A 24,984-nucleotide genomic window follows, 5' to 3' on the forward strand; every position below is an offset into this window, starting at 1 on the left:
CTCCCCATCATTCTTCCAGGGGTGGCCAACTGCTGGCCCATAAGCTGAATCCAGGTGAACTTTGGCTTCATCTGCAGAGCTCTGCTGGAAGTGACTGTCCAGGGCTGAGTGGGAGTGGTCCCCTTTTAGCTCATGCAGGCTTGCCCAGGTCAACACAACCCCCAGCTGACCCCTGTTTTTGTGTTATTGAAAGTGTTAGTCAGTCATGTCCAACTCTTGGCGATCCCATGAACTGTAGCCCACCAGGCTCCTTCATCCATGGAATTCTCCAGGCAAGAATACTGGAGTGGGTTCCCATTTCCTCCTCCAGGGGATCTTCCAGACCCAGGGATCTAACCTGGATCTCCTGCACTGCACGCAGACTCTTTACTGTCTCAGCCACCAGGGAAGCTTATGCTAAATATCTCTTCTGAGTCCCTTCCCCTTCCCTGTAAGCCAGAATCTTCATCTATGGAATTGGGTTGGGGGTGTGATTACATTTTTTTTTTTTTTTTACTGCCTGCCTCCTCTCACTGGAAGCTAAGCTCTAGGAGGATGGGGGTTTTGTCTGCTTTGTTTGGTGATGTCTCTTGTAGCAACCTGAACCATGTCTGAATGTAACAGGTGCTAAAGAAACATTTCAGGAGAGAAATTGTCCTAAACATCCTTTTCAGCTCGGGAAACACTTTCTGAGTGTTTTCCTATTGTGATTTTGGAGGAAAACAACAAAACCAAACACCTTTCTCCTTCAATTAAACTGTTCAAACCCTGGACATCCATGACAGTCTAGAGATTTGACTTGCCCATTGCTGATGGCCAGAACTGCTGGCTGAGGGGCAGAAAATGGTGCTTTTCATTTGCATGTCCAGCAAAGCTTTTACCCTCCTGTCACTGCCTTCATTTGAACACTTGTCTGTGGCTTGTGCAGGCTCTGAAAGTTCTACTCCTGTGCTTCTCCACGGTCTGAGAAACTGATCACTGTCAGAGCTTGGCTCTGGGTCTCGCCACTGGGTAGCAGAGGGTTAAAGTTGAAAAGGAAAGAGGCATGGAGCTGGAGTCCCCAGTGATGGAGGATCACTGTCTCTGCCCAGATCACCCTGTCACAGCTGCAGCTCCTGTTACCCAGGGAGATGTACTCTGGTGAATCCTATAGGAGCTCCTCCCAGGAGCCTGTGGCCTGTGGAGGGAGCAGGGTCCCTGCAAGGCCTCTGCCTTCAGTGGCCATGCCCAGGGTCTCACTCCTTTGGCAGATAACACATGCAGGGCAGGCAGATGCTGGGCTCAGCGTTTGTGGCAGTTGACTAGCGGGATTTCTAGCGTGATTTCTGGACCTCACTTCTTACACTTCAAACTGACTTAACTAAACAACATCCTAGCTCAGTGGCTTTCCAATTTTAATGCCCACCTGCCCTGGGGGATGAGGAGGGCTTGTGAAATGTGTATTCCTCTCTCTAGATGCAGAATTTCCAGTTCCTCAGACTTAGGGTGGGGCCTGGAAATCCATGTTTTGACAGGCATCCCAGGTGATTGTGATGCAGGAGTCCCAGCAGAAACCCTCATACCTAGTCCTAAGAGCATCAAACACACATTTCTTGCATCATCGCTGTGCACACATCCTTCCTTACAGCACCGAGTCTGTGTCCTAAATGAGGCTTATGTTTTCTAAAGACGATTAGGATTGTGTGTGTGCTCAGTCGTGTCTGACTGTTTGCAATCCCACGGACTGTGGCCCGCCAGGCTCCTCTGTCCATGGAATTTTCCAGGCAAGAGTACTGGAATGGGGTGCCATTTCCTACTCCAGGGGATCTTCCTGATCTAGGGATTGAACCCACATCTCCTACATTGACAGGCAGATTCTTTACCACTAGCACCGCCTGGGAAGATGAAATATTTTATAAATTCAGGCTGCTTCCATCAACTTCCTTGAATATTTGCCCCCTTTTCTCCCCCGCAACACTTCAGTGACACCAGTATTGGCCAGAGGAAGGGGTTTGCATGACTGTCTCTGGGAGGGAAGTGGGGAGAACAAGAGGTGGAAGGGGGAGATTCCTCATCACCCCTGTGTGCACTATAGTCCTGGTTGCTGTGGATTTGTGTGTGAATGCGAAAGTCAGACTGTCATTGGTTATCAGTTTAGGCTCTGTTCATTGGCTACTCTGTTCCCATGGTGAATCAGTCTCAGGGCCCTCAGCAAGCACATTAACCAGGGTTGGGGGGAAGCAGAGTGGTAGTACAGGGTTCCTGGAGATCTCCAAAGTGCCACCACTCCCCTGCTTTAGAATTCTTCTTGCTGAGAGTGATTATCTTCCCTAGGTGAAGATAATTATCATGCATTCTGTCACATTCTAAGATCAGGAGTAAGAGTTCTGAAAGGTGGAATCATCATTTCCCATTTTCCTCTCTTCCGCTAGGACCTTCCACACCCTTCTCCTTTTTCTTACTAGGTCATCTGATCCCAGGAAAGTGGAAGCCAATGGGGAGGGGAGAAGGCCATGGGAATAAAGAGTTGAAAGGCTCACTCTCAGTCCATTTGCAGGCGGTGGAGCCTGGGAGGACATTGGAGGGTGGGCAGCAACAGGCCAGAGGCGTTGCCTTGGGGACCTTAGAGAAAATCCCTTCCCGCTTTGGGGCCTCAGTTTACTCCTGTGTAAATGGGGTAGATGAATTAGATCCTTCTCTTGATCAGAGCCAGACCTAAAGGTCCCTGGAAGTGTGGTGCCATGTTTTCCAAGTGCCCCCTTTCTCTTGGAGGCACCACTGACTCTTCCTCTCCTCCCCTTCAGATATCCAATCTATCAGCCAGTGCTGTCATTTCTAGTTTCAGAGTAGACCGCTAATCCATCTCCATGACCATCATAATTTCCATCACTGTAATTGCCCCTAGACAGCTGTGAGAGCCTGCTGCTCAGTCCCTCTGCTTCCCCTCTTGACTATTTTCTTCTTTAATTCATTTTCCTCATAGCTCCCCAGAGTAGCATTATAGCATGTAAATCAATCCTTCTCTTACTTAAAACTCCCCGGGGCCTTCCTATGTATTTAGAGTAAAACTTTCAATCTATGCTATGGCCCCGAGTCTCTGTGAGATCTGGCCTCTGCCTGCTTCTCTAATGATACAGTTCTGTGTCAGCCTAGCTCTTCCTTACCTCTCTGCGCCTCAGAGAAGCTTTCTCAGGACACCCTAAGTAAGTCCCCTTTAATTCCACTTCCTCTATTATCTGTTGCCGCAGCAGTTTCATTTATTCATAGTGCATCACAGTTTGTACATTCACAATTGTTTATTTAACATCTGTGTTACCTCACTGTACTTGCCAGCTCCCTGAAGCAATGACTCCCATACCCTCATACGCCATCATCAACATATCTTTATATCCTCAGCACCCTCTGCTGTACCTTACAGGCAATTAGTAATATCTGTTGAATAAATAAATGACACAAATAGGGGACACAAATGGGTGGAAAGCTATAGAAATGAAAGTTGTGGGAACTGAAGATAAATTTTGCCTGGGGTGATTTTTGTTCTTTCTTTCTTCATATATCCCTTCTGAAAATGTTCTTATCTATGAAAAAAGAAATCTAAAATATCTATTAAAAATAGGTATTTTGGGCACAAGACATAGGCCTGCAAATGCAATTCATGATGGCATTTCTATCTTACCATTAACCAGATTTAAAAAAATTATTTCTTGTGATCACAGCTCAACTGAGTTTTAACTTTCAAAGTTAAAATAGGCTACACAAAGACAATTTCTCATATAAATATTTTAAAGGGAGGAGGGAAGAATCTTGAAAGCCAATCAGTAGCATTTCCTGGTATACATCATTGAAAGTGCTAATGACAGATTATTTTGTCTCTTTGTGGAACTGGTGTAGAAAACTTCAGCTTGAGGGCATGGCAACCCACTCCAATATTCTTGCCTGGAGAATCTTCATGAACAGAGGAGCCTGGCGGGCTACAGTCCAGGTCACAAAGAGTCTGAGGTCTGAGGTCACAAAGAGTCGGACATGACTGAGCGACATAGTGCAGCCCAGCATAGGCACCGTGGCCCATGCTGTTGGCTCACTCATCAACGTCCATTCTCACCCTCCCCATTTTAGAGGCTGAAAAACCTTATTCTTGTCTTTCCTACCTTCAGTGCTACTAGAAGTGATCACAGGCCACTGTTCTGACTAATGAGGTGGATAGGAGACGTCTGCTTAGGGTGGGAAGTATATTGCTCAGCTTTTGTTTTCCTGATCCAGAGAGGCAGAATGGGCCGCAGTACTTCCTCCCCGTCTTCCTGCTTGAACCTGGACACGGCACCTGGGAGCTGCCACCTTGTGCATAGGAGTAAACGCCGGGGCAGCCACACAATGGCAGATCCTCATTTCACTGAACCATGAGCTACTGTCTGCCTCCACTTTCCTTTTCATCTAAGAAAGATAGCTCTCCATCTGGTCACATTACTCTGGTCAGATGATTGAGCTACTTACAACTAACTATTTGGCCACATTTCATTGTTTTTTTTTTTTTTGTTGTTGTTAGTATACATTAATATAAATATTGAACAAATTAAGGGAAAAAAACCAAAGCTACTTGTGTATGTATGCAGATATATGCAATTTAGGTGGAATTTAGTCTCCCAAATTCTAAATTCTGAGAATTTATGATACACTGTTAATAAATAGCAAGAAAAATTAACTGAAGCTGATTTGAAAGGATGTTTGAGTATTAAAAAAACCCTTAAAAATATAATACCTCCTACTGTAACCCAAGGGTGTCTAGTGCTATGTATATCAGAGGCTCTTAAAGCTCCATGGACTTTGATGTTGTTTGTGTCAAACATATAAACAAAAATAACAGAAGCTTCTAGTTGTCTGCTTAGCCCTGGCTTTCATCACTGTCTTAGCATCCTTGTGTTTTTGTCCGGTCCTATTGACAAGTATGTGCCTTTTTTTAAAAGCATATATTCCCATCAAATGTTGCGATGCATATTCTGACTCTTAGCGGGGTTTCTACAGGCTGCTAAGTTGTAGCAGGGTGTAGTAAGGCTGGAGTTGGCCAAGCTAGGCCTGGTTAGCATGAGTCCATCTCACGTGGCTAAAACTCCTTATTCTGGCAGGTTGACTCCTCTCGCTGCCTGTCAGAGCCTCAAAACCAAAATGACAAATCCTTCTGCCCAGTCCCTGTTAGGGGCATCTCAGGCATCCAGGAGTGAATCACTGTGCCTTTTTGTCTGTGGGTTTGCCCAGGAGAGAGAGGTCCTTTGGCTTTTCATTGTGAGCCATGGCATCCTTCCTTCTAGTGAAGTTTACAATACAGAAATTTGATCGAAGAACTGAAGTAGCTTCTCGTTTATTGTGTTTCCTATGTGTTGTCTAAATAGTGTGTTTCGAGTTCTACATGTTTCGGTCTTCATTTGTTGTCAGGTCATAGTTGTGGCAGCTGGGACCTTCGCTGAATTGTGCTGGAACTTTTATGGTGTACATGGACTGTAGTTGTGGCCCACGAGCTCAGCAGTTGGGGCGCCTTAGTTATTCCGTGGCACGTGGGCTCTTAGTTCCCTGACCAGGGATGGAACCCACGTCCCCTGCATTGTAAGACAGATTCTTAACTGCTAGACCACCAGAGAAGTCCCTGTATCAATCTCTTTTAAACCTCACAACAATACTAGAGGTTGTTTGCCATTTTACCAGTGAAAATACAGAATCACAGAGAAGAGTTGTTTTATTAACAGTGAGGAGGAAGGAGGCTGGGTACTTTCCTGTTTAGTCTCATCCTCACCTCAAGGGCAGTTCCTAAGATAGCCTCATAGAACCCTCAGGAGCCCTGGAAACACTGTCTGAAAACCCTCTTCTAGCCAGAAGTCACAAACTCACACGCCCTCTCAGGGGCCAGCTGAGCCACAGGGGAGTGAAGCGGCTCGCTGGGGGCTGCGGTCCGTGGGGATGTCGTGGATCAGCTCCGGAGGGCAGCTGTCACTCGGTTTTGGAGCGTCATTGGCAGATTGTGCAGGTTATAGAAGCATGCCTGGTAGCAGATTCAGTTTGTGGGTCACTAACTTGAGACTTCAGGAGGAACAGTGGGGTGTGTGAAAACACAGCCTGAGGTCAGACCACACGGGTGCCTCTAGGAGGTAAGATGCCCAGCCAAGAAGGGAATACAGGAGAGAAAATAAGCCCATGGGCCTTCTCAGACACCTGCATGTTTGGATGGCCCGTGACACTGAATCATTGCTTCCCACAGTTTATCTACTGGCCTGAGTTATTTTTAAGCAAGCCTTTCCCCTGCTGGGTTCTCTCTGCTCTTTACCATGTGTCTGCCAGCACTGGCCAGGCAGCCAGTCTCACACCTCTTCTCCCACACAACGCCCCCCTCCCCCGACTGTCTTCTTATTTAGAGAAAAACAAGATTATAATGGTGAGTGATGAGATGATCTAAATTATACAGCAGGTGAAATGAGTCCTGCGGGAAGCTCCTTAGGAAGATTTTATTCCACTGCCACTTAGGAATATTGGTCCTCGCTGACACTCAAATGTGAGCCAGACAGGTGGTACCGATGCCTCCGGCACATGTGTATGAGGCCTTTGTATTTATGCAGTTGTGCCCCCAGAAAGTGAGAGTGTGTGCAAATCTATTCATGCAGCCAAGTGCTAACCCATGTCTCCCTGCATGCTTTAGAAGCTTGGTAATCGATAAGGGACTGCCTGATTAAAGAGCTCATAGATATTAAGCAACTGTAAACGGAAATACAATCAGTGCTTATTTATCAGGTAAATTGGAGGGGATTTGTGACATGAACATTCCAGAATATAGCTGAAAGAACATTACACAGAGAGATGGAAAGGGGGACCAATAACTATGGGAACTGATTTAGATGAAAGTGAAGTGTGTCCGACTCTTTGCAATCCCAGAGACTATACAGTCCATGGAATTTTCCAGGCCAGAATACTGGAGTGGGTAGCCTTTCCCTTCTCCAGGGTGATGGTCAAATTTCTTTTTCCCCCTTCTCCTTTACCTTTTCTCTCCTTCCCTCTCTCTCTTCTCTTCCTCCCTCCCTTCCTCCTTTCCTTCCTTCCTCTCTCCCTTCCAAAAAACTTTCTCAAAAGAAATTGTATTCACAAGTCCAATATGTAAAACATTAAAATGGAGCTACTCATGTCCAATGTGAGGGCTGAAACCTCACTGATTTGGCCACCCCAGTATTCTCAATATGATATCTGAGGCATTTCCAAGAAACTTCATTCCCCAGCCACAAGAAACAAATTTACATCACCATTGGAACTAGACAGTTTCCAAGATCTTACTCAGAACCAAGAAAAGAAGAACCATTTTCTCTTAGAGATGAAGACACCAAGGTCTACAAGAGTCAAGTGACTTGTCCAGAGCCACACAGAAAGTGCTAGAACCAGAGCAAGAACCCAGTCAGAATTCAGTGCTCCTTCTGCCACTCAGAAATAGTTTGGGATTGTGGTCTGAGTCTTGACTCACCTAACTACCAGCTGTGTACCCTTGGAAAGATATTCCACATTTCTGTGGTTCCTCATTTGTAAAAGAAGGTATCACAAGTGTCCCCACCTAATGCTTCTGTGAGGATTCAGTGAAATAAGGCATGAAGAGGACTCAAAACCTTGCTTAGCATGTGCTCAAAAATGTTAGTGGTACAATACCGCCCCCCCGCCAATCCCTTTTCTGTAGTATAACTACAGAACATTAGAGTCACAATTATGCCTGTTATAATCTTGACAGAACACATCACCCAGACAGCAGACAGAGCTGGTCAAGGTGTGTCCAGATCCTCCGTAGCATGCAATGGACAGTTGACAGTAAAGCGTAGTTGAGGACTAAATACAATAAAGTCTGGAAAAAATTGCCGTCGCTAACTCCCCATGTGTATATATGGCATTGAGTAAAGGTAATAAGAAGAGCTGACTGACCTGGGAGAGATGTCACACCCTTGCTGCATGAAGGCTCCCAGGGAGAACCACAAGCTGTTGAATATCCCAAACTCATTGGACTGGTCACTGGGGGTCTGGTCTCGCCCTTCCTCAAACTCCTCGCTGTGCCATTCGTAGGGGCTGAAGCGGCTGACCAGGAAGAGAACGACGCTCACTCCAATGTAGGCGAATACAATGCACATCCAGATCTCATAAGCCAAAGGATCCAGGAAGGAAAAGACCCCCGGTTTGGACTTCTGCGGCTTTTTTATCATGATGGAAATCCCCAGACTCATAAACGGCTTGGAGAAATCTATCACCTCTTCCCGGACCAAGGTGATCGTTAAAGGGGCAACGGCCACATCTGCTCTCTGCAAAAAATATAGTGGAGAGAAGAAAACAGGCACTTGAGTTCATCAGCTCTCTGTTCCCTCATTTTCCTCTTCACTCTGAATATTCTTTTGTATCTTAAAGGATGTGAGAGAAAGAACCTCAGAAATGCAACTCCTCCTAGCCTCTGTAAAATATTTATGATAAATGGCTGATCAGCTCAATATCTCACAGGAGAGATTATCCCGTTCTTTGACAGTTCAAATTGTTAGGGGTGACTTCCTCACCTTATGGAAGGAAGGGGGCTGTTGTAATGTCTTTTTTTTTTTTTTTGTCTACCCAGCAATCATGCCTTCTTCCCTGAAACAACTACTCCTTCTCCACTGTCTGTCCTCCAGTTCAAGTGGGGCTGATAACCCTTAATCTAAGGTGAAGCACATCCCCCAGATCTGGCCACTAGTGTACTCCACTCCCCTGGCCACAGTGGCTCATTCAAGGATGGCATAAGACCCAAGTCTCTTTAATGAGCATGAGCCTTGAAAGTCAGAGTGAGAGATGATTCATGATGAAATAACTTGGGTGACCCTTAATTCATAGCTTATCCTGCTATCTCTAGGAACATGGTAGAAACATGCATCAAAATACTCTTTTGTTTGTCTCTAGGAACATGAACCAGTCCTTCTGCTTGCCTAAACCAGTTGGGGTTGGGATACTTTTACCTGCAACCAAGACAGTCCTGGCTAACAAGATAGATTAGTGAAGGCAAGTTCAACTCAATAAATATTTATTGGGCACTCGTATGCAAGCCCTAGACTAAAAAGAAAACTGTCATCTCTACGACTAGTAAAAGTTGGTACACACACACACACACACACACACACACACACACGGTAGTTTCCCAAACTACAGGGTAGATTGGCTAAGTGCTAGATACCATGAGATACGTTTTGTATCTAAGGGTTACAAAGTGCCTGTCTGGGGAGGTCAGGGACTGCATTCTCGAAGAGGTAACGTATATATTGACATTGAAGAGGGAGTAGGATTTCAATGGGTTGCTCGGATACAGAATACATTCCCAGAGGAGAGAATCATGTGAGGAAAATCTGGCAGAGAGAATAAAGTAGTATCACAACTATTTTTTTTTCCAGGAAGACTGCTAAGAAGTGCACAAATAATTCAGTTTTTAAAATTTGTGTAGATAAACATAAAATAGTTGCAAGAAATGTTCATCTTTGGGCATACAGCACCAGCCTTGCTGTTCTGTCTTTTCTCTCTCTGCTTAATGGCAGGAGCACTGCCATCTATGCTCTAAAAATCCACTGCTTTCCTGGCCTGAGATTAAGCGATCCTGGAAATTTAACGCAGTTCCATGGAGGGATGCCATGACATTCATTTTTGAAATGACAGGCATGTCTGTGCAAGTCTGTTCAAGGCAGGTGGCTTTCTCTTATGATGCCGTGCAACAGTCCAGATGTGAAGCTGCAGACAGATGCTGTCCAGACCCCAGCCACACCCAGCTGCCGGCTGGTATTGCTCAGGAGGGGTTTCCTCTGGTTACTCTCATTGGATGAGATTTTTGAGAAGGCATTTTAAGTGGAATAAAAAGCCTGGCTTTAGAATGACTTAAATTTCTCACTTACGGAAAGAAACTTTCTGTAAAGCAATGTGGGATTGAGTATGTGTCTCAGCAGTTCTGTTTTTTTCCCCGCTAACACCTACTGCCTAAATCTTGATACTTTTTACAAACACTTACAAGCCATTGCCAGGGAGATAGTATCTCCTTTTCCCTCATAGGTAGAAAAGGAATAAGGGAGAAAAGTCATAGAAATGACTCAGAGGGAATAACTACAAGTTACCCAAGAGGGAAGTGGGTGAAGACTTGTCTTCAAAGATGGTAAAGGGAATTGAATGGATTTGTCTGATGCCTCCTGATGTGAGTTAATAAAAGGGACTGTGACTTGGGAAAAAAAAAATCACAAAACCAATCATCTTAGTTCTTATTTAACTTAGCAGTTCCAAGATTTGTTCCATGTAACATTATTTGTGGAAGGATGTAACTAACTATAACATAAAAATTAACATGAATTTAAACTGGCAGAACTTCTCAGAACCTTTAGCAGACTATTGTGCACTGAGAATTTCTAAGAGGGGTAAGCAGATTTAGTATTTCCAAAATTCCTTGTCCATTGAGCCCCAAGCATCAGAAGGCACCCATATGCATAGGATACACACACAGTGGGAAATGCAGGGACATCATTTTGCAGATAGGAGCCCAGGTCCAGAGAGAGAAGGTGGTTTGTGCAAAGTAGCACGAGTTTTGAACAACAAGTTTTAGCTTGTTTGATGTTGACTGAAAGGTCTTAGGAGTTGATTTCCAGCACCTGAGGAAGTCACTGGACCTTTGCAGGACCACTTATGGGCAAGGCTTATCTGGGAAAGTAGACCTGACTTCTTGGCTTTGTGACTCACTGACCATGTGCCCTCGAGTGAGACAGTTGTCCTTATGAATATCAGTTTCCTCTTTAGAAAAGAGTCATAATGAATTTTGCTTTATCCACTGGACAGCAGTGTTTTGTGAGAGTCAAAAGAATTCAAATACGTGAGAGCACCGTGAACCGTGGGCATCTCACAGGTACTCAAAATTATTTTCTGAAACTGACCTCTTGAGACAGTGATTCTCAAACTTGAGTGTGCAGACATCAGAAGCACCTTGGTGTTTTTTAAACCACAGATGGCAGACTTTCTAGATCATTGGGTCTGGGGAGATCTGAGAATTTGTATTTCTAGCAAGTTCCCAGGTGATGTTGCTGCTGCTGGTCCAGACCTAGAGAACCACTGACCTAGGAGATCCCCAAACCAAATGTCTGGAAACAATCTTGGGAAAACAGCAAACAGTGTTGATGCAGTAGGTAGAAGCAAAAATGGGAGAAAACCATCAGGGATGGAGAGCCACTCTGAGCCAGGCACTGTGGAGGGTCATACTCCCCACCCAGCCCTGGGACGGAGAACTCAGGGGAACCCTGGGAGGAGATCAGTGGCTCGCAGGAGTCATGTTGCTAGTGAGCAGGCAGAATCAGAATTCAAATCTGGATCTGTGTGTGTGTGTGTCCAAAGTTCACTCTATTTCTGCTTCATTAAGACAAAGAACAGGCCAGAAAGTCATGGCAGCCCAGGCACACAGCCATGCCTATGCAATAAGCGGGGCCTTCATTTGTAGCCTATGGCATTTGAGAATGCACTGAGGCTATTCTCATCACTTTGTGTCCTTTGCCCAATGGCCTAATCTCCCTGGCTTCAGTGTCCTCGTTGATCAAATGTGGAGAGGAATCATACCCACCTTCTGGGGTTGTTATGAGGAGAAAGTGAAGCAACGTGGGTAAAGTATTTAGCACAGTGCCCAGCATAAACGATGTGCTGAAATGCTATAATTACCTTGGTGGATAAGAGCAAGAGTGAGCAAACGGAAGATGAGACGCCCTGATTGACTTGGCTTATTTGAGAGGCACAGAAAGAAGAAATCTGGAGCCCTCCAAGTAAATTTTTTCCTGGCCTTGCTGGTCATTTGTGGCTAGAGATGCCTCCTCAGACCCCTCTATTCTTTCTTAGATGGGACAAACAAGGAAAGCCAAACTGAAAATGCCCTCAAGAGAGGGCATCCATTTGGGCCCATCATAGAGTCTTCAGAATACAGCTGTTACTGGGCAGAGGGACAGGCCTGGTGGAGGTGAGGGAACAAGAAAGACTGGCAGCTGAGGCACCCAGAGGTGATTTCTGTCACTGATGACCCAGTGACCCATGGCTGATGGCTGTGTATTGGGGGGCTTTCCCTCAGGATAATCATACTGTTGTTCTGCCCAGATCTTGGGCCTTTTACTAAAGGAACCAGATTACATTGGGTGAAGGTGAAGATGAATTCTGGTGGAGGTGAAAAGTTCACAGCAGTTGCCATGGGGATGACCTTAAGAACTTGGTGGAGGTTCCCATGGAAACCAGCTTCCCAAAGCAGCATTAACCATCTAGATCTTCTATCTTTTATCGATGACACTTTCCAAAAGCGAGAGGCAGCAGATGAGAGAGAAGGTAGAAGCACAACCCCCTTCTTAACTCATTAACCATCCTCCCAGGTCATATCAAAAGCCACCTTCTTAGAAAGAATTTTCTTTATTCTATCTCTTTCTTCTTTGAATTCCCTTTTTATGGCTCTTATGGCCATCATGACTCTTATTTCCTCGATCTGAGACAATGAGATTTTAAAAGCTCCTAAATGGTTGCTTTATCCTGACCAGAACTTCTTACCATACTGGGGCTCAGCATTTGCTTCTGTTCAAAGCCCTAGGCAGGAGTCTTTGATTTATATGATGAAGCTGTGGTGGTGCCTTTCCTGCGCATGGCAGCAGGATTCTTCTTCTATTGCCTTTTGTTGTTTCTCTCCTTGAGTATCGTCATGATCTTCTGGTGCCTGCTGAGTCAATCCACACCCTTTGCCTTATCATTTCTTACTCAGTCTTGTCACTGACTACTCAACTGAAGCCCTCTACTAATAATCATCAGTGTTTTCTCATTCTTCTTTCACAACTTATTTCTATCACCATCTTATAGTTGTAGGCTGCCTTCCTCTGTACCTGAATATGGCCACTTTTCAGGCTACACATCTTTCTTGTGGGCTAGACTACCGCATGCTAGCCTTTTGCATGGCCCTCGATTCTTTGCTAAATTACCATTCTCCCTCATTGTCTTTTCTACATCAGAAAATGCTAAGTTCCTTGGGGACAGGGATCAGATCTTTTAGTTCTCAATGGTTCCTGAAATAGTTAAGACAATTCAGGGCATTCAGTGACTTCTCCAAAATGCTTCAGTTTATTGAAGGTGTTATAGCAATTGTGTGTGGTCTTATTTCAAGTGTAGTGAATGGAGTAGACCAATCCCTATTCACAGATAACAAGTGTCCAAGGCAAGGTAAGCCATAATAGAAGCAGAAACTAAATCCTACAGTGAAGGTAAGAATAGTTAAAAAGGGTTCTCCCCATACCTTTTATGGAGAGAATGACACCTTGGGAAACACAGTATGTGATACAGGTTTGGGGGGAAGGGTAAGATTTTAGAGTGGCAAAATGGAAGCGGGCACCCTAGAGAACAGAGTGACTTGGGGTGGTTTGGCTGAAATAGAAGGTGCCAGAAAGGGCAAGTGACTAGAAAGTTTGATTGTATCCAGGGCACATCTATCCAGGGAAGAAATTTATTTTGAGGGAGTCTTAGTGACTGAACAGGAAAGTGACCACTCAGCAGTCTGCCTTGGGAAAACTAACCTTAAAGCTAAACTATCACCTGTATTGGATGATGATCAACTGAAGTCACAGGACTGAACTGAGTCTGGCTGAAGGAGCTGGGACCAGGAACCTGAGCAAAAAATGTCTTAAGACATTGGATTTTGGACTCTTCATCTTTCTAGCAGCAACAATACTAAACTCTAGGGTCTAATAGGCATCTATGGGTAGGGTCATCTAACCACCAAAATTTCCTGTCAAACCATCTGTCTCTGCCTCTAATTCCCTACCCTATGGGGGACTTACTCCATAGACCAGCTCTCCCACCATGCCATTCCAAGCCTTTGTGTCAGGGTCACGGGCTCCATATTTTCCATCGCTGACGATCTCGAGACGGTAGGAATATCCCACATGCTTGGCAATCTCTGCCGCCAGCTCCACACAGTAGCCCTCGTAGCGGTCATTGCCTTCAAACTGGTTGGCATTCTTCTTGAGCATCACATAAGGATCTTCCTGGTGGAGAAATGGGAGACAGAGAATGTGGGTTTGGGGTTCACTCTTGGAGAGGGAGGCCTTTGGCACGGCAGAGGAGTTAACATTGGTTAACTTTGGGGGAGTCTCTCTAGCCCCTAAACCCACTTCCTGCATTTCTGCTCCCCCCATTACAAAACTTCCTGGGTTAAGGAAGAAAACTGTTAAAATAAGAATGTTTCATTGAGATGTCGTGCATAGCTTTTCAAGTGATGTTTCAGGAGCTCTTGTGTTTCTCTGAAGGTACATCTGGGGGTGTGACGGTGAGGAAGTAGACCCTAAATAGGTTCCAAGTTTCTCATGATCAACCACTGCAAATCACAGCAGCTTCACTTATATCCCCTCTAGGTGATGTACATTAGGGGCTTTCTTTGAAAATGACTTCTACTGAGGAAGAGTAGTCAAAAGCACCACAATTTAGTCTCTTACGTTTTATAGACAGGAAAACTGTGGCTCATAGGAGGGTGATTGACTTATCCAAGGGCACAAAGTGAAATCATGGCAGAGTCAGAGAGCAAAAATCCCTCTGAATTTCAGGATAATTTTTAACTCCCTCTTTCTACCTACTGCACAATTTTGGCCAGAAGAATGACCAGCTTTCACTCTTGGGGAAGCCTTTGTATTGGCCTGGCTCACATCCCAGGTAACCTCCATGAAGGACTGAGTACTCACTAGGATTGTGGTGACGATGTATGTTCTATTCTGGACACTTGAGTTATCCCCCCCGGCTTGAGCATCTGTGGCTGCAGGGACGAATTTGTCATCTTCATTCCAGTAGCCAATCTGTTAAGGAGAGGGGTGTGGTGACATAGGGTGAACCAGGATTCTCAGGAATGTCCCACTCTACACCCTCTAGCCAACACCAGATAGGGAATCAAGGAGCTGAGTGTCACACCAGCAATGCTGGACACACCAGACTTTAAAGTATGCTAGATATAAACAGCAAGAGACAAGATGCTCTCAAGGTCTGGTCTTCCCAGCCCCACCCCATGAAAATCCTCATCATGATGGGGAAGCCTGAAAATTGCTTCTTTTGAGGCGTGAGGTTTTAACTGTTTATGTGGCAAATTGTTTTGCCAATGTAAGTCAGGGTCATAGAGATTTAATTCCCTGCCTTGTTCACAAGGTTAAACTCCTCTTTGTTCCATGCCTAGTAATCCTTCTCTTCCTTAGCTCATTCTGAACTATAGTTGCAATCATAGGATTTAAAGCTTTCTTTTTTTGCTTTCTTTTTAGGTTAAATATATTTTCCCATCTAGATTCAACTTGCTAGGTGATGGTTATTTTATTGTTTATTTATTTCTCTTATTTCCAATTTTTAAACTATTATAATACTGAGCATACAGTTGTGCCTTCAAATACTGGTTGACAACATTATTTTTTTTAAAGATTAGTTAGTACTTATTTATACTGACTCATTTTCCAAGGTTTTTCAGCAAATATTTATAGGATCCCTATTGTGCATAAGACTCTGAGCTAAGATGTTGGTGGTATTGTGTGGCAGAGTTGAGAAAGATATACAGAAGTCTCAGAGACAGTCATTGCTCTGACAGTCTCTCTACTCTGTTCAGGAAGACATGACACACACACGCATGTGGCCCCAGAAGTGACCGCGAGTGACTCAGGTAGCTTGAGCCCAAGGAGTTTGGAGAAGCAGGAGCCAAGTATGAAACCTATGCTGGGAAGAAGGTAGCTGGAGGAGGCAAGGCGGAAGTCACAAGGGATGGACAGGTTGAGTCCAAATCCGTCAGGTCAGAGAAATGATGAGCCAAGATGTAGACGCAGGAATCTGCCCGGATGTGTAAGTTCAGTGGGTCCTGGGTGGAGGATAGCGTTAGCCCCAGAGGAAAGTGGGTGCCTGGGTCTAGGTAGCAGAGGGCTTTGCAGGCCAAGCTAAATGGTGTAGGCCTATCCTGAAGGCAACAGGAAGTCATGGAAGGTTTGGGAAGAACAGAATGGCATGGCTAACACACACACACACACACACACACACCCTATCTCTACCTCTGTCTCTATTGAGTTTAGACCACTGTGTTTTGTGGTTGTTCTGCTGGCTGCAGTTGTAAAATGCAAACAGGAAGGAGAACTGAAGGACTAGTGGAGAAGGAAGAGCAGTTCTCCAAAGTCAGTCCAGATTCACGGAATCCGAGGCACATGCCAACCGTCCACTCAAAGGTCATCTTCACCTTGATGTTTCTCCCAGTCCCCTCAGCTAGAAATAAATAGTTCTCCCTTCAATCTCCCTGCTGTTAACAGCAACAGTATTAATTGCCAACACTGATCATGTCTTTGCTCTGTCAGAGGCTGTGTATGATAGGTTTTGTGCCACTGCATCTGGCTTAAAGGAGTTTGTTAACCTGCATGGTGAGGGTGGTGATGCAGCTAAGTGGCTGAGGCCAGCCAGGAACCCTGGTCATCTGTCTCCAGGGGCAGCTTTTCACCATGATGCTGTTCTTGCCTAGAGGGGACTTAGCCCTGGGCTGGAAAGCATATTACTTAACAGTATTTGGGTGCTTATTGTATTTTAGGCACTCTTCTAAGTATTTTTTTAGGGACTTCCCTGGTGGTCCAGTGGCTAAGACTCCAAACTCCAATTGCAGGGTCCCAGCCTTGATCCTTGGTCAGGAAACTAGATCCCACATGCTGCAACTAAGAACTCACATGCACAACTAAAGAACCTGTGTGCTGCAGCTAAGACCCAGTGCAGCCAAACAAATTAAAATAAATATTAATAAGTGTTTTTTTTTAATGTTTTAACTTCTCTCATCCTCCCAAAAACCTATGAAGTGGGTAATTAATTATCACTCCCATTTTAAATGTGAAGAAACTGAGATGCGGGGAAGTGGAATAACTTTGCCAAGGCTGCAGGAGAGTTGTGGAGCCAGGATTGGAGCAGGGCAGGCTGGCCACAGGGCTGTGTGCGTCCATGCTCCGCTAGGCTGCCAGCTGATCCTGAGAGCCTCGTGTTGGTTCCCACTGGCCCCATGGTCTAGCTGTTGGTACATCTGTCCCTGTCTCTCCATGGCCCTCCTCGGGAACAAAGCTAGAGGTCTGTTCATCCCAGGCTGCCGATTGTTCTACAGAGAAGCAGCTCAGGGAAGAAGGTTTGTTGAGAGAATGAGTGGATCCAACATGGAGACAGTGGATCCTGTTCATGCTGAGACAGTTTGGAGGTGTGAGGGTGGGTGGGAGGCTGTCTCTCAGAACACGGTCAGGATTTGCCCTTGTGCAGGCATGGGTACCATGCTGCTCATGTGGGGGCACTTTAAGTTAGCCTGGAGGGAGACATTTCTCTCTAAAGACAAGAACTAGAAACTTAGATTTTCAAAAATATCAGAGCTGGAAGAGGCCTAAAGAATCATTTCTTCTAACCTCTTCCTTTTATAGAGAGGGAAACAGAGGCTCAGGCACTAGGGGATCTGCTCAAGACCACAGTGCAACCTCATCTCCCCTACTTTGCTAGGCCTGTGCTTCACAGGGCCCTAGGGCATCTGTGAAGCCCCTTTGCCACTTCCACGGGATGTGGGCAAGGGGTCAGGGAAGATGGAGGAAGCTATGGATTCTTCATCCCTGATTCAACCGTCAGCTCTGCTTTTAATCAAGTTCACACTTTGGGATTCCCCTTAGGAGTTCATTTTTACAAGGAGACCTTTAATTGAGAAATAAATGTTTCAAATCATTATTGTAGTATATTGTGGTGCAAGTTTAGAAAAATAATTTCCAAACTACTTACCCAATACTTAACATTTTTGCTCCTCACACTATTCAAATAACACAGACAGGCTGGAATTATTTCCCCTGTTTTATAGATGAGAAAATTGAGGTTTAGGGAGGTCAGATGATCAAACTTATGAAGTTTATATAGCAGATGAGTGGCAAAGCATAGAAGCCAGGTCATGGACCTCAGAAGTAGTATTGTTTAATATAATCAGTACAAAGCTGGGAGATGATCTAGCAAATTTAATCACCATTTTTTCCTCCTGTAGATGATGCTATGGTGTCTTCATGCCCTTTCCTCCCCACTTCCTCCTCATTTTTCTTCCTTCCCTCCCTCTTTTCCTTTCCTCCTTCTACCCTCTTCATGATTTGTCACCGGCTTAGCTGTTCTTACTAATCTCTATAGCCATCAATTATACCATCAGTATCAAGGTAGCTGCCTCCTTTGACATGCAACTAAGTTCTCTAAATCCTATTGAGTTTTGATAGAGTTTTTCAAATATTAAAAAAAAAGAATTATCTTACTTATTTGACTGTACCGGGTCTTGGGAACTCTTAGTTGAGGCATGTGGGATCTAGTTTCCTGACCAGGGTTGAAACAGAGGCCCCCTGCTTTGGGAGCACCAAGTCTTAGCCACTGGACCACCAGGGAAGTCCCTTCATGGGAATTATCTTTAAAAGTGGGGACTTGATGGTCTAGAGATTGGTCTTTGGCATCAGATAGACCTGGTTTAAAAGATAGACTTTCCTAATTACTAACTGTATGACTTGGGCCAGTTACCTGACATCAATGGGCCTCAGTCTCTGCCCCGTAGAGGGAATACAACAAGAGTACCTGTCTCACAGGGCAGCTGTGAGAACCAAATGAGTTAATTCGTTGATAACAATAATCATAGTGTGTGGTTCGTATTGTCATTAAACTAAAAGATGATATTCAGTAGGGTAACGCTAGTTGAAGGCTAACAGGCTTCTGTGCTATAGAACATTTCAGTTTCATTTTGCTATTGAATGTTGCCAGTTTCCAAAAGAAGTAGATATTATGGAACATTTCTCAAACTCATTTGACAACGTAACCCTTCTGATATGCAGCATGTCCTAGGATAAATGGTGCAAAACCCCACAAAACACCACTCTAAAATCACAAGCTGTTTTGATTAAAGAGAGAGGGGAAAAGCAAGCTAAATCTGTGTAGACAAGATTTATATGGCTTAGAAAGAGAAGTAAAGGGTAAGGATCCTTCAGAGTTAGTATCCTAGCACTAATGTTAAATTGGTATCTATAAAAATTATTGTTTAGGTTGGCTTATATCAAAAGCCAGAGGAACACGTAAATGTTATAAGCAAGCTTATTTTATTCCTAACCCTTTTGTAGGGAAATAAAAAAAATATTACCAGTCAGAAGAGCAGGGTGATGCCAAAACCCAGCTTTGCCCCCCATGTCAGCTAGGAGGCTAAGAAATCTAGTTCCACATTTTGATGAAAAAAGAACTGGAAAAGTTTTTTGAAGAGACATTGCACTTCAGAGATGAGAGCAAATTTCTTTTTCTTAGAGAAATGGGCTGGATTATTATATAGCCCTTTGATTCTCTACTAACAGTATGGAGGAACTTTGATTTTGTCTCAAAGTAAATCAGAGTTAGTAGTTTGGTAAAAATTGGGCCCCACTGTTCAAGAGAAGATTTAAACAATTCTGAGCATGATAGGTCTCCTGGAGCCAGTTAGAATTTTTGATCTCCTGTGTTCCATCTACCTCTAAAGATTCTTTGAATATAGAAATGAGTCTGTCATGAGATGATAGATGAGATCTTTTAAAGTAAATACAGCCTAAAAAGATGATCATTGAACAGTATATACAATAGATCTACCTTACACAGTCATCAAATCACATTGACACATTTGTAGTTGTGTCATTTGTAGCTCTAAGCTGCCTCTGAAGCCACAACTCCTAGCCTCCAAAAATGAGATCCATTATGATAAAGTTCTAAAAAGGAAGTTGCCTATTGTGGCAGAGACAACCTGATGACCAGCAAGGATTCTTGTTCACTTTTCATAGCCTACAGGTATGGTGGGAAGTAGTTACTTAGACTGCCATTGCAATTCCCAGCCTGCCATGTGTCTAGATGGGCCAGGAGATTGGGCTGGCCAGTGGAACACAGAAGTAATGCATTTCTCCCCTAACCTGACTCCCCCAAGTCCCCAGCACAGTTTCTGATATTTTTCTTCCTCACTTGTTAGCTGGCTATTGATAGGCAGGAAGACCCAAACAGACAATGGAGCCTCCATAAGCCTGAGTCTTAACCGGAGTCCCCAGCTCCCCAAACTGATCACTGGGTGAATAAGAATTAGACCTCTGTTGCATTAAACACCTGAGTTTTTAGAGTTTATCTGTTATTGCACCTTAGCTAACTTAATTAAAGAATTTGAACTTTGTTAAGTTTGCATGTGACTTTATCTGAGTTCTGCTTGAGGTGTTATTTCATTAAATTTATCAGCATTTTTTTCCTTACTTGCTGGCAGATCTATGGAAAAATGGGCCAGAGTAGTATGCTTCCTGGTTGCCAAGCAACATTCAATATGCTGCCCGCTCATTTAATGAACAACCACTTATTTGCAAGTGCTTACTATGCATCAATATATTATTGGCACTGAGGATATAATAAATAACACAACCATGTCCCTGTGTTTCGAGAGCTGACATTTTAGTGGGAGGAGGTGGAGAAGAGGGGAAGAAAGACAATACATATTCAGACCAGGGGTTGTCAGACTTCACCTTTAAAGCACCAGACAGTAAATACTTTAGGCTTTGTGGGTGAAACAGTCTCTGTAGCAACTACTCATCTCTGTTGTCACAATGCAGAAACAGCCATAGCCAATACTGAAACAAATGAGTTTGGCTGTATTCCAAAAAAAAAAAAACAAACCAACCCACAACTTTATTTATGGACCCTGAAATTTTAATTTCATGTAATTTTCACATATCATGAAGTATTCATCTTTTGATTTACTTCAACCATTTAAAAATGTAAAAATCATTAGCTCATGGGCTGTAAACAAATAGGCAGTTGGCTGGATTTGGCCTGCAGGCTGGTTTACCAACCCCAGTAGAGATCAGTAAACCAACAAGAATATCTCAGATAGGGGAAGCACTATGAAAAATTAGGATAATGAGATTGTGCTCAGCGGATGAGGGTCACTTTAGATATTTTGGTCAGGAACGGCCTTTCCAGAGTGACTTCAGCTGGGCCAGACTTGAATGACAAGGAGAGATGCTGGACATCAAACTACAGTGATGGCGAATGTCGGGTAAAGGAGCAGACATTCCAGGGTAGCTGTGGAGTTCTGAGCTAGAACAAGAGGAGCAAGAGTTCAGAGGGCTGCAGTATCTGGGTCTGAAGGCCACAGTAAGGAGTTCTGTTACCTTTCACCTGCAGTGGTGTATTAGTTGCTCAGTCGTGTCTGACTCTTTGTGACCCCACGGACTGTAGCCCACCAGCCTCCTCTGTCCATGAAATTCTCCAGGAAAGAATACTGGAGTGGGTTACCATGCCCTTCTCTAGGGGATCTTTCTAACCCAGGGATTGAACCCGGGTCTCCTGCCTTGCAGGCAGATTCTTTACTGTCTGAGCTACCAGAAGCCCCTGCAGTAGGAAACCAGTCAAAGGCTTTAAGCAGAGAAGCAATATAACCTGATATAACCTGAAGATGATCAGGTTTTGTGTTGAAAAACAGCCTTGTAGAGGGACAAGAACCTGGCCAGCAGGACTAGTGACCAGTAAGGAGGCTCCTGTGTGAGTCTAGGCAGGTGTAGAAGGTGGCTTGAGTTCTGGAGTCAGCAGTGGAAATGGAGAGAAGTGGTTGGATTGAATAGAACAGAACTCAGTATGTCTAAGGAGCTTCCCTGGTGGTAAAGGTCACAGAGTCAGACACGACTTAGTGACTAAACCACCCCCAGTATGTCTAAAGTTGGGTAGCAAAGATTTAAGGAAAAAACTTCCAAAGGATGTCTGGACTGGAGGGCTGTGAATGCTTCAGGACTTTTAATTAATTTTGACATAGGGAGGACTTTGTGTCACTTTCTTTACTATCTGGTCCTTCCTTTCCAGTTACATTTGGGTCATAACTGGGAATGAAAAATTTGAGACAGGGCAGGGGTGACTGAATTCAAGTTGAGACTTGTCCTTTTTAAGAAAAAACATAGCTACAGGACCAAAGATGATGAGAAAAGATGGTTACATCATTAATGATGGTCCCTTGATGAAAGACCTTCAAGAATTTTCCTGCCCTTCTCTCTTGGCAGCCACTTTAAGAATTTGTGATCCTACTTGAATTTGACAAGCCATTTTATTTGAATAGAGATCCCTATTTGAATCAGTACCCCATGGCGAAGTGGAATCTCTGAATGGCATTTCACAAGGCTTTAGATTTAGTTGGAGCCACTGCACATTCTGGCATTTGAAGCTCCGAAGTGTGGGATGAATGTATGCCCAGAGACCACACACATTTCAGTAGAATGTCAAATTGGACCCAGACACCTAGAGTGTGTGTTGGCATATCAGTCAGTGGCCAGGATACGTGCCTAAGGATCAGGAGAGAGTCCCCAAGGCTCCCAGTTAAATAGCAGCAGTCCCTTTTTATTACATATGTCAGGTAAGGCCATGCACTGTTCACGGAAACCAGCACAACAAGGTTGCCCGTGACTCTGAGAAATTATTTTGTTAGGAGGCTGATTGAGTAAAAGACCTGAAGCCACAGATGTGGAGGAATTGATTTTCTGAAAGTCAGATTCCCTGTAACCAAAGGCTGCCTAAACCCACATTCAAAGAAAGGATTTAGTCATTGGAAAGTAAGTTGAAAAACAGCCCCGAGACCTGAAAAATAAAGCACAACCATTTGCTCGTGGATTTTAAAGTTACTCTGTTATTTCAGTTTGCTGATTTACCCATTCCATGGGCTTGCACAGCCTGACTCACTCATAGTCAAGGCCGATATAAAAATCCTTGTGGCCTAAAGAAGGCAGTTGAACAAACAAAACATGGGTTGAATGCCCAATCCATGCCAGGGGCTGCTTTGGGGAACCCCTTCACACAGGCAAGGGGGTAGCAGACATTGTTTCACTGTTGATGGAAGTCCTGTGAGATAAAGGGCATTATTCCCCATTTGGAGATGATGTCACTGAGGTTCTAGGAGGCTCAGCTGTTCAAGGTCATGTGTGTAGTAGAGAGTAAGGCAGAGACTTAACTCCTGGTGTGTCTGCCTTCAGTGCCCCAACTTGTAACCAGTCTGCCAGCGTTTCTCACCATGCCACCCAGAGTGCCGTGAAGCCCACAGTCTGGGAATAGAGAACACGAACATCACTGTCTGGTAGACCCTGCAGTGACGATGGGCATGATCAACATCCGTGCTATCTAGTGTGGCAGCCTCTAGCTGCCTGTGGCTATTGAGCACTTGAAGTGTGGCTAGTGCAACTGTAAATTTTCATTATTGAGAATTAAAATGAAATAGCCAACCATGGCTAGTGGCAACTGTATTTGACAGCACAGGCATAGAGAGTATCAAGTTTGAAAGACTAAGACCTAGTCTGCAGTGTGCCAGGCCCAGCCCTCAGAACTTCTGCACCCGTTAGATCATTTAATCCCCACTTAGGGCACAAAGAACCTGATTTACTTGTCCAGAGTCACAGGCTGGTAAGTGGTGACGCCAGGATGGAATCCCAGGATTCTGGGGCTAATGCTCTGACACTCTCCCAGCTTCATAGTATGTGTGCACAGCCTCTTACTTACCACACTGTGCCACCCCAAGGAACTAGGGATGTGGTGAAGGCCAGGGACAGGAAATAAGAGGTGGCCTTCAGGCGTAACAAGGAAGCCCAGGGAAGGCTTTCCTGGGGAGCAACATTTACCCTGACTCTTGAAGTCAGGCTAGAATAGGGGGATGGGATAGAAGAGTCCTAGGCAGAGGGAACACATTTGAAGGCTGGGGGTGAGAAAGAACATGATATTTTCCTGAAAGTGAACGTTGGTTGGAATGACTGGAGTGGAAGGATGAAGAAAGTGAGTTTCAGGGATCAAGGTCAGAGAAATTGGCCAAGACCAGAATGCAGAGTCTGGTAGAATTCTGAATGTTTTCTCCAAGAATTTGAACGTTGTTCTAAAATGTTTAGTAAGTGTGTGTGTGTGTGTGTGTGTGAGAGAGAGAGAGAGAGAGAGAGAGAATACGACCAAGTGTGGATTAGGAAAAGATGGTTAACTTCCTCAATAAACCATCATTCTCAAGTTCTTACTTGAAACCCCTCAGGAACAGTAGTGACATTTTATACACATCTATTACTTCATTTTTTCAAAATATTTTCCCATCCCTTGGATCTTTGCAAGCACCCCAAGGCAAAGGTAGAGATTTTTTTTTTTAATCTCCATTTTGCAGCAAATCAATTCTCAGAGGAACAACTGACTTGCCCAGAATCCTCGCTGGCTAGCATAGAGCCCAGATTAGAATCCTCACTGCCTGCTTCTCTTCTAAGAGATCCAGTCCAGGACTCCCCAGGCCCTCAGCTCCGGCCTGAGCCGGTCAGCCCTCTCATCCCTGTGCAATGGAAGCAAAGGAGATTTACCTTTCGGATGCCATCATGCTTCATTTCGATCACGTGGAGGGTGTAGTTGGTCCGCCGTCCTTTCTCATTAAATTGCACATTTCCTGTCAAGCCTTCAAACCGCACCTGCAACAAAAAGCCAGGTGGTGACCAGTGAACTCTGAAGTTGCGCTTCATGTTTTTCATTTGTTGGCTTTTCCTGCTGAATTGAAAGCCCAGAACATGAGAAACTTACATGGGATGAGGTCTTAGAGTAGCATCAATCCTAAACACCTCTCTACTCCTTTGCCTGGAGCAGGCATAACTGTTGGAGAACAGTGTTCCTACTAAAATGAAATTCTTCCTGAAAACTGCTTCACCCATTGCTTTTGGCCAACAGTAAGAGTGGATCAAAGTCGATCTTCATAGGAAATCTCTGTGCTGTCCTCCATCCCATACCCCTATCAGGACCACCACTGTGAGAATCACTGCCCCTCAGACACACACCTTCAGATGCAGAAACTGAAGGAGACCCGTGAAGGAAGAGACTGGTGTGCCCTCCCTGGTGAGTCAGGGGAAGACCCGGGACTAGGAGCCAGCCTTGAGATGTTTTGGGCCATGCCTCAGTGTTGCTTTGTAATTCCTTTGTGAGGCCAGGGAATAAAATACCTGGGAAGCTGAATAC

General features: G+C 44.5%; 1 protein-coding gene across 4 annotated transcripts in view; it reads right to left on the reverse strand.

Moving 5' to 3' along the window:
- GRIA1 (glutamate ionotropic receptor AMPA type subunit 1) overlaps positions 1-24,984 on the reverse strand; it is a 336,275-nt gene that overhangs the window by 81,887 nt on the left and 229,404 nt on the right. For all 4 annotated transcript variants that reach the window (XM_043464901.1, XM_043464899.1, XM_043464900.1 and 1 more), the window contains exons 8-11: positions 24,342-24,446; positions 14,691-14,801; positions 13,794-14,000; positions 7,894-8,264 (exon numbers count right to left, since the gene is read on the reverse strand). In XM_043464901.1, the coding sequence (XP_043320836.1) occupies positions 7,894-8,264; positions 13,794-14,000; positions 14,691-14,801; positions 24,342-24,446 (794 nt within the window). The remainder of the gene's footprint in view (positions 1-7,893; positions 8,265-13,793; positions 14,001-14,690; positions 14,802-24,341; positions 24,447-24,984) is intronic.

Source organism: Cervus canadensis, chromosome 4 (assembly GCF_019320065.1).
Source record: "Cervus canadensis isolate Bull #8, Minnesota chromosome 4, ASM1932006v1, whole genome shotgun sequence".
Lineage (NCBI taxonomy): Eukaryota > Metazoa > Chordata > Mammalia > Artiodactyla > Cervidae > Cervus > Cervus canadensis.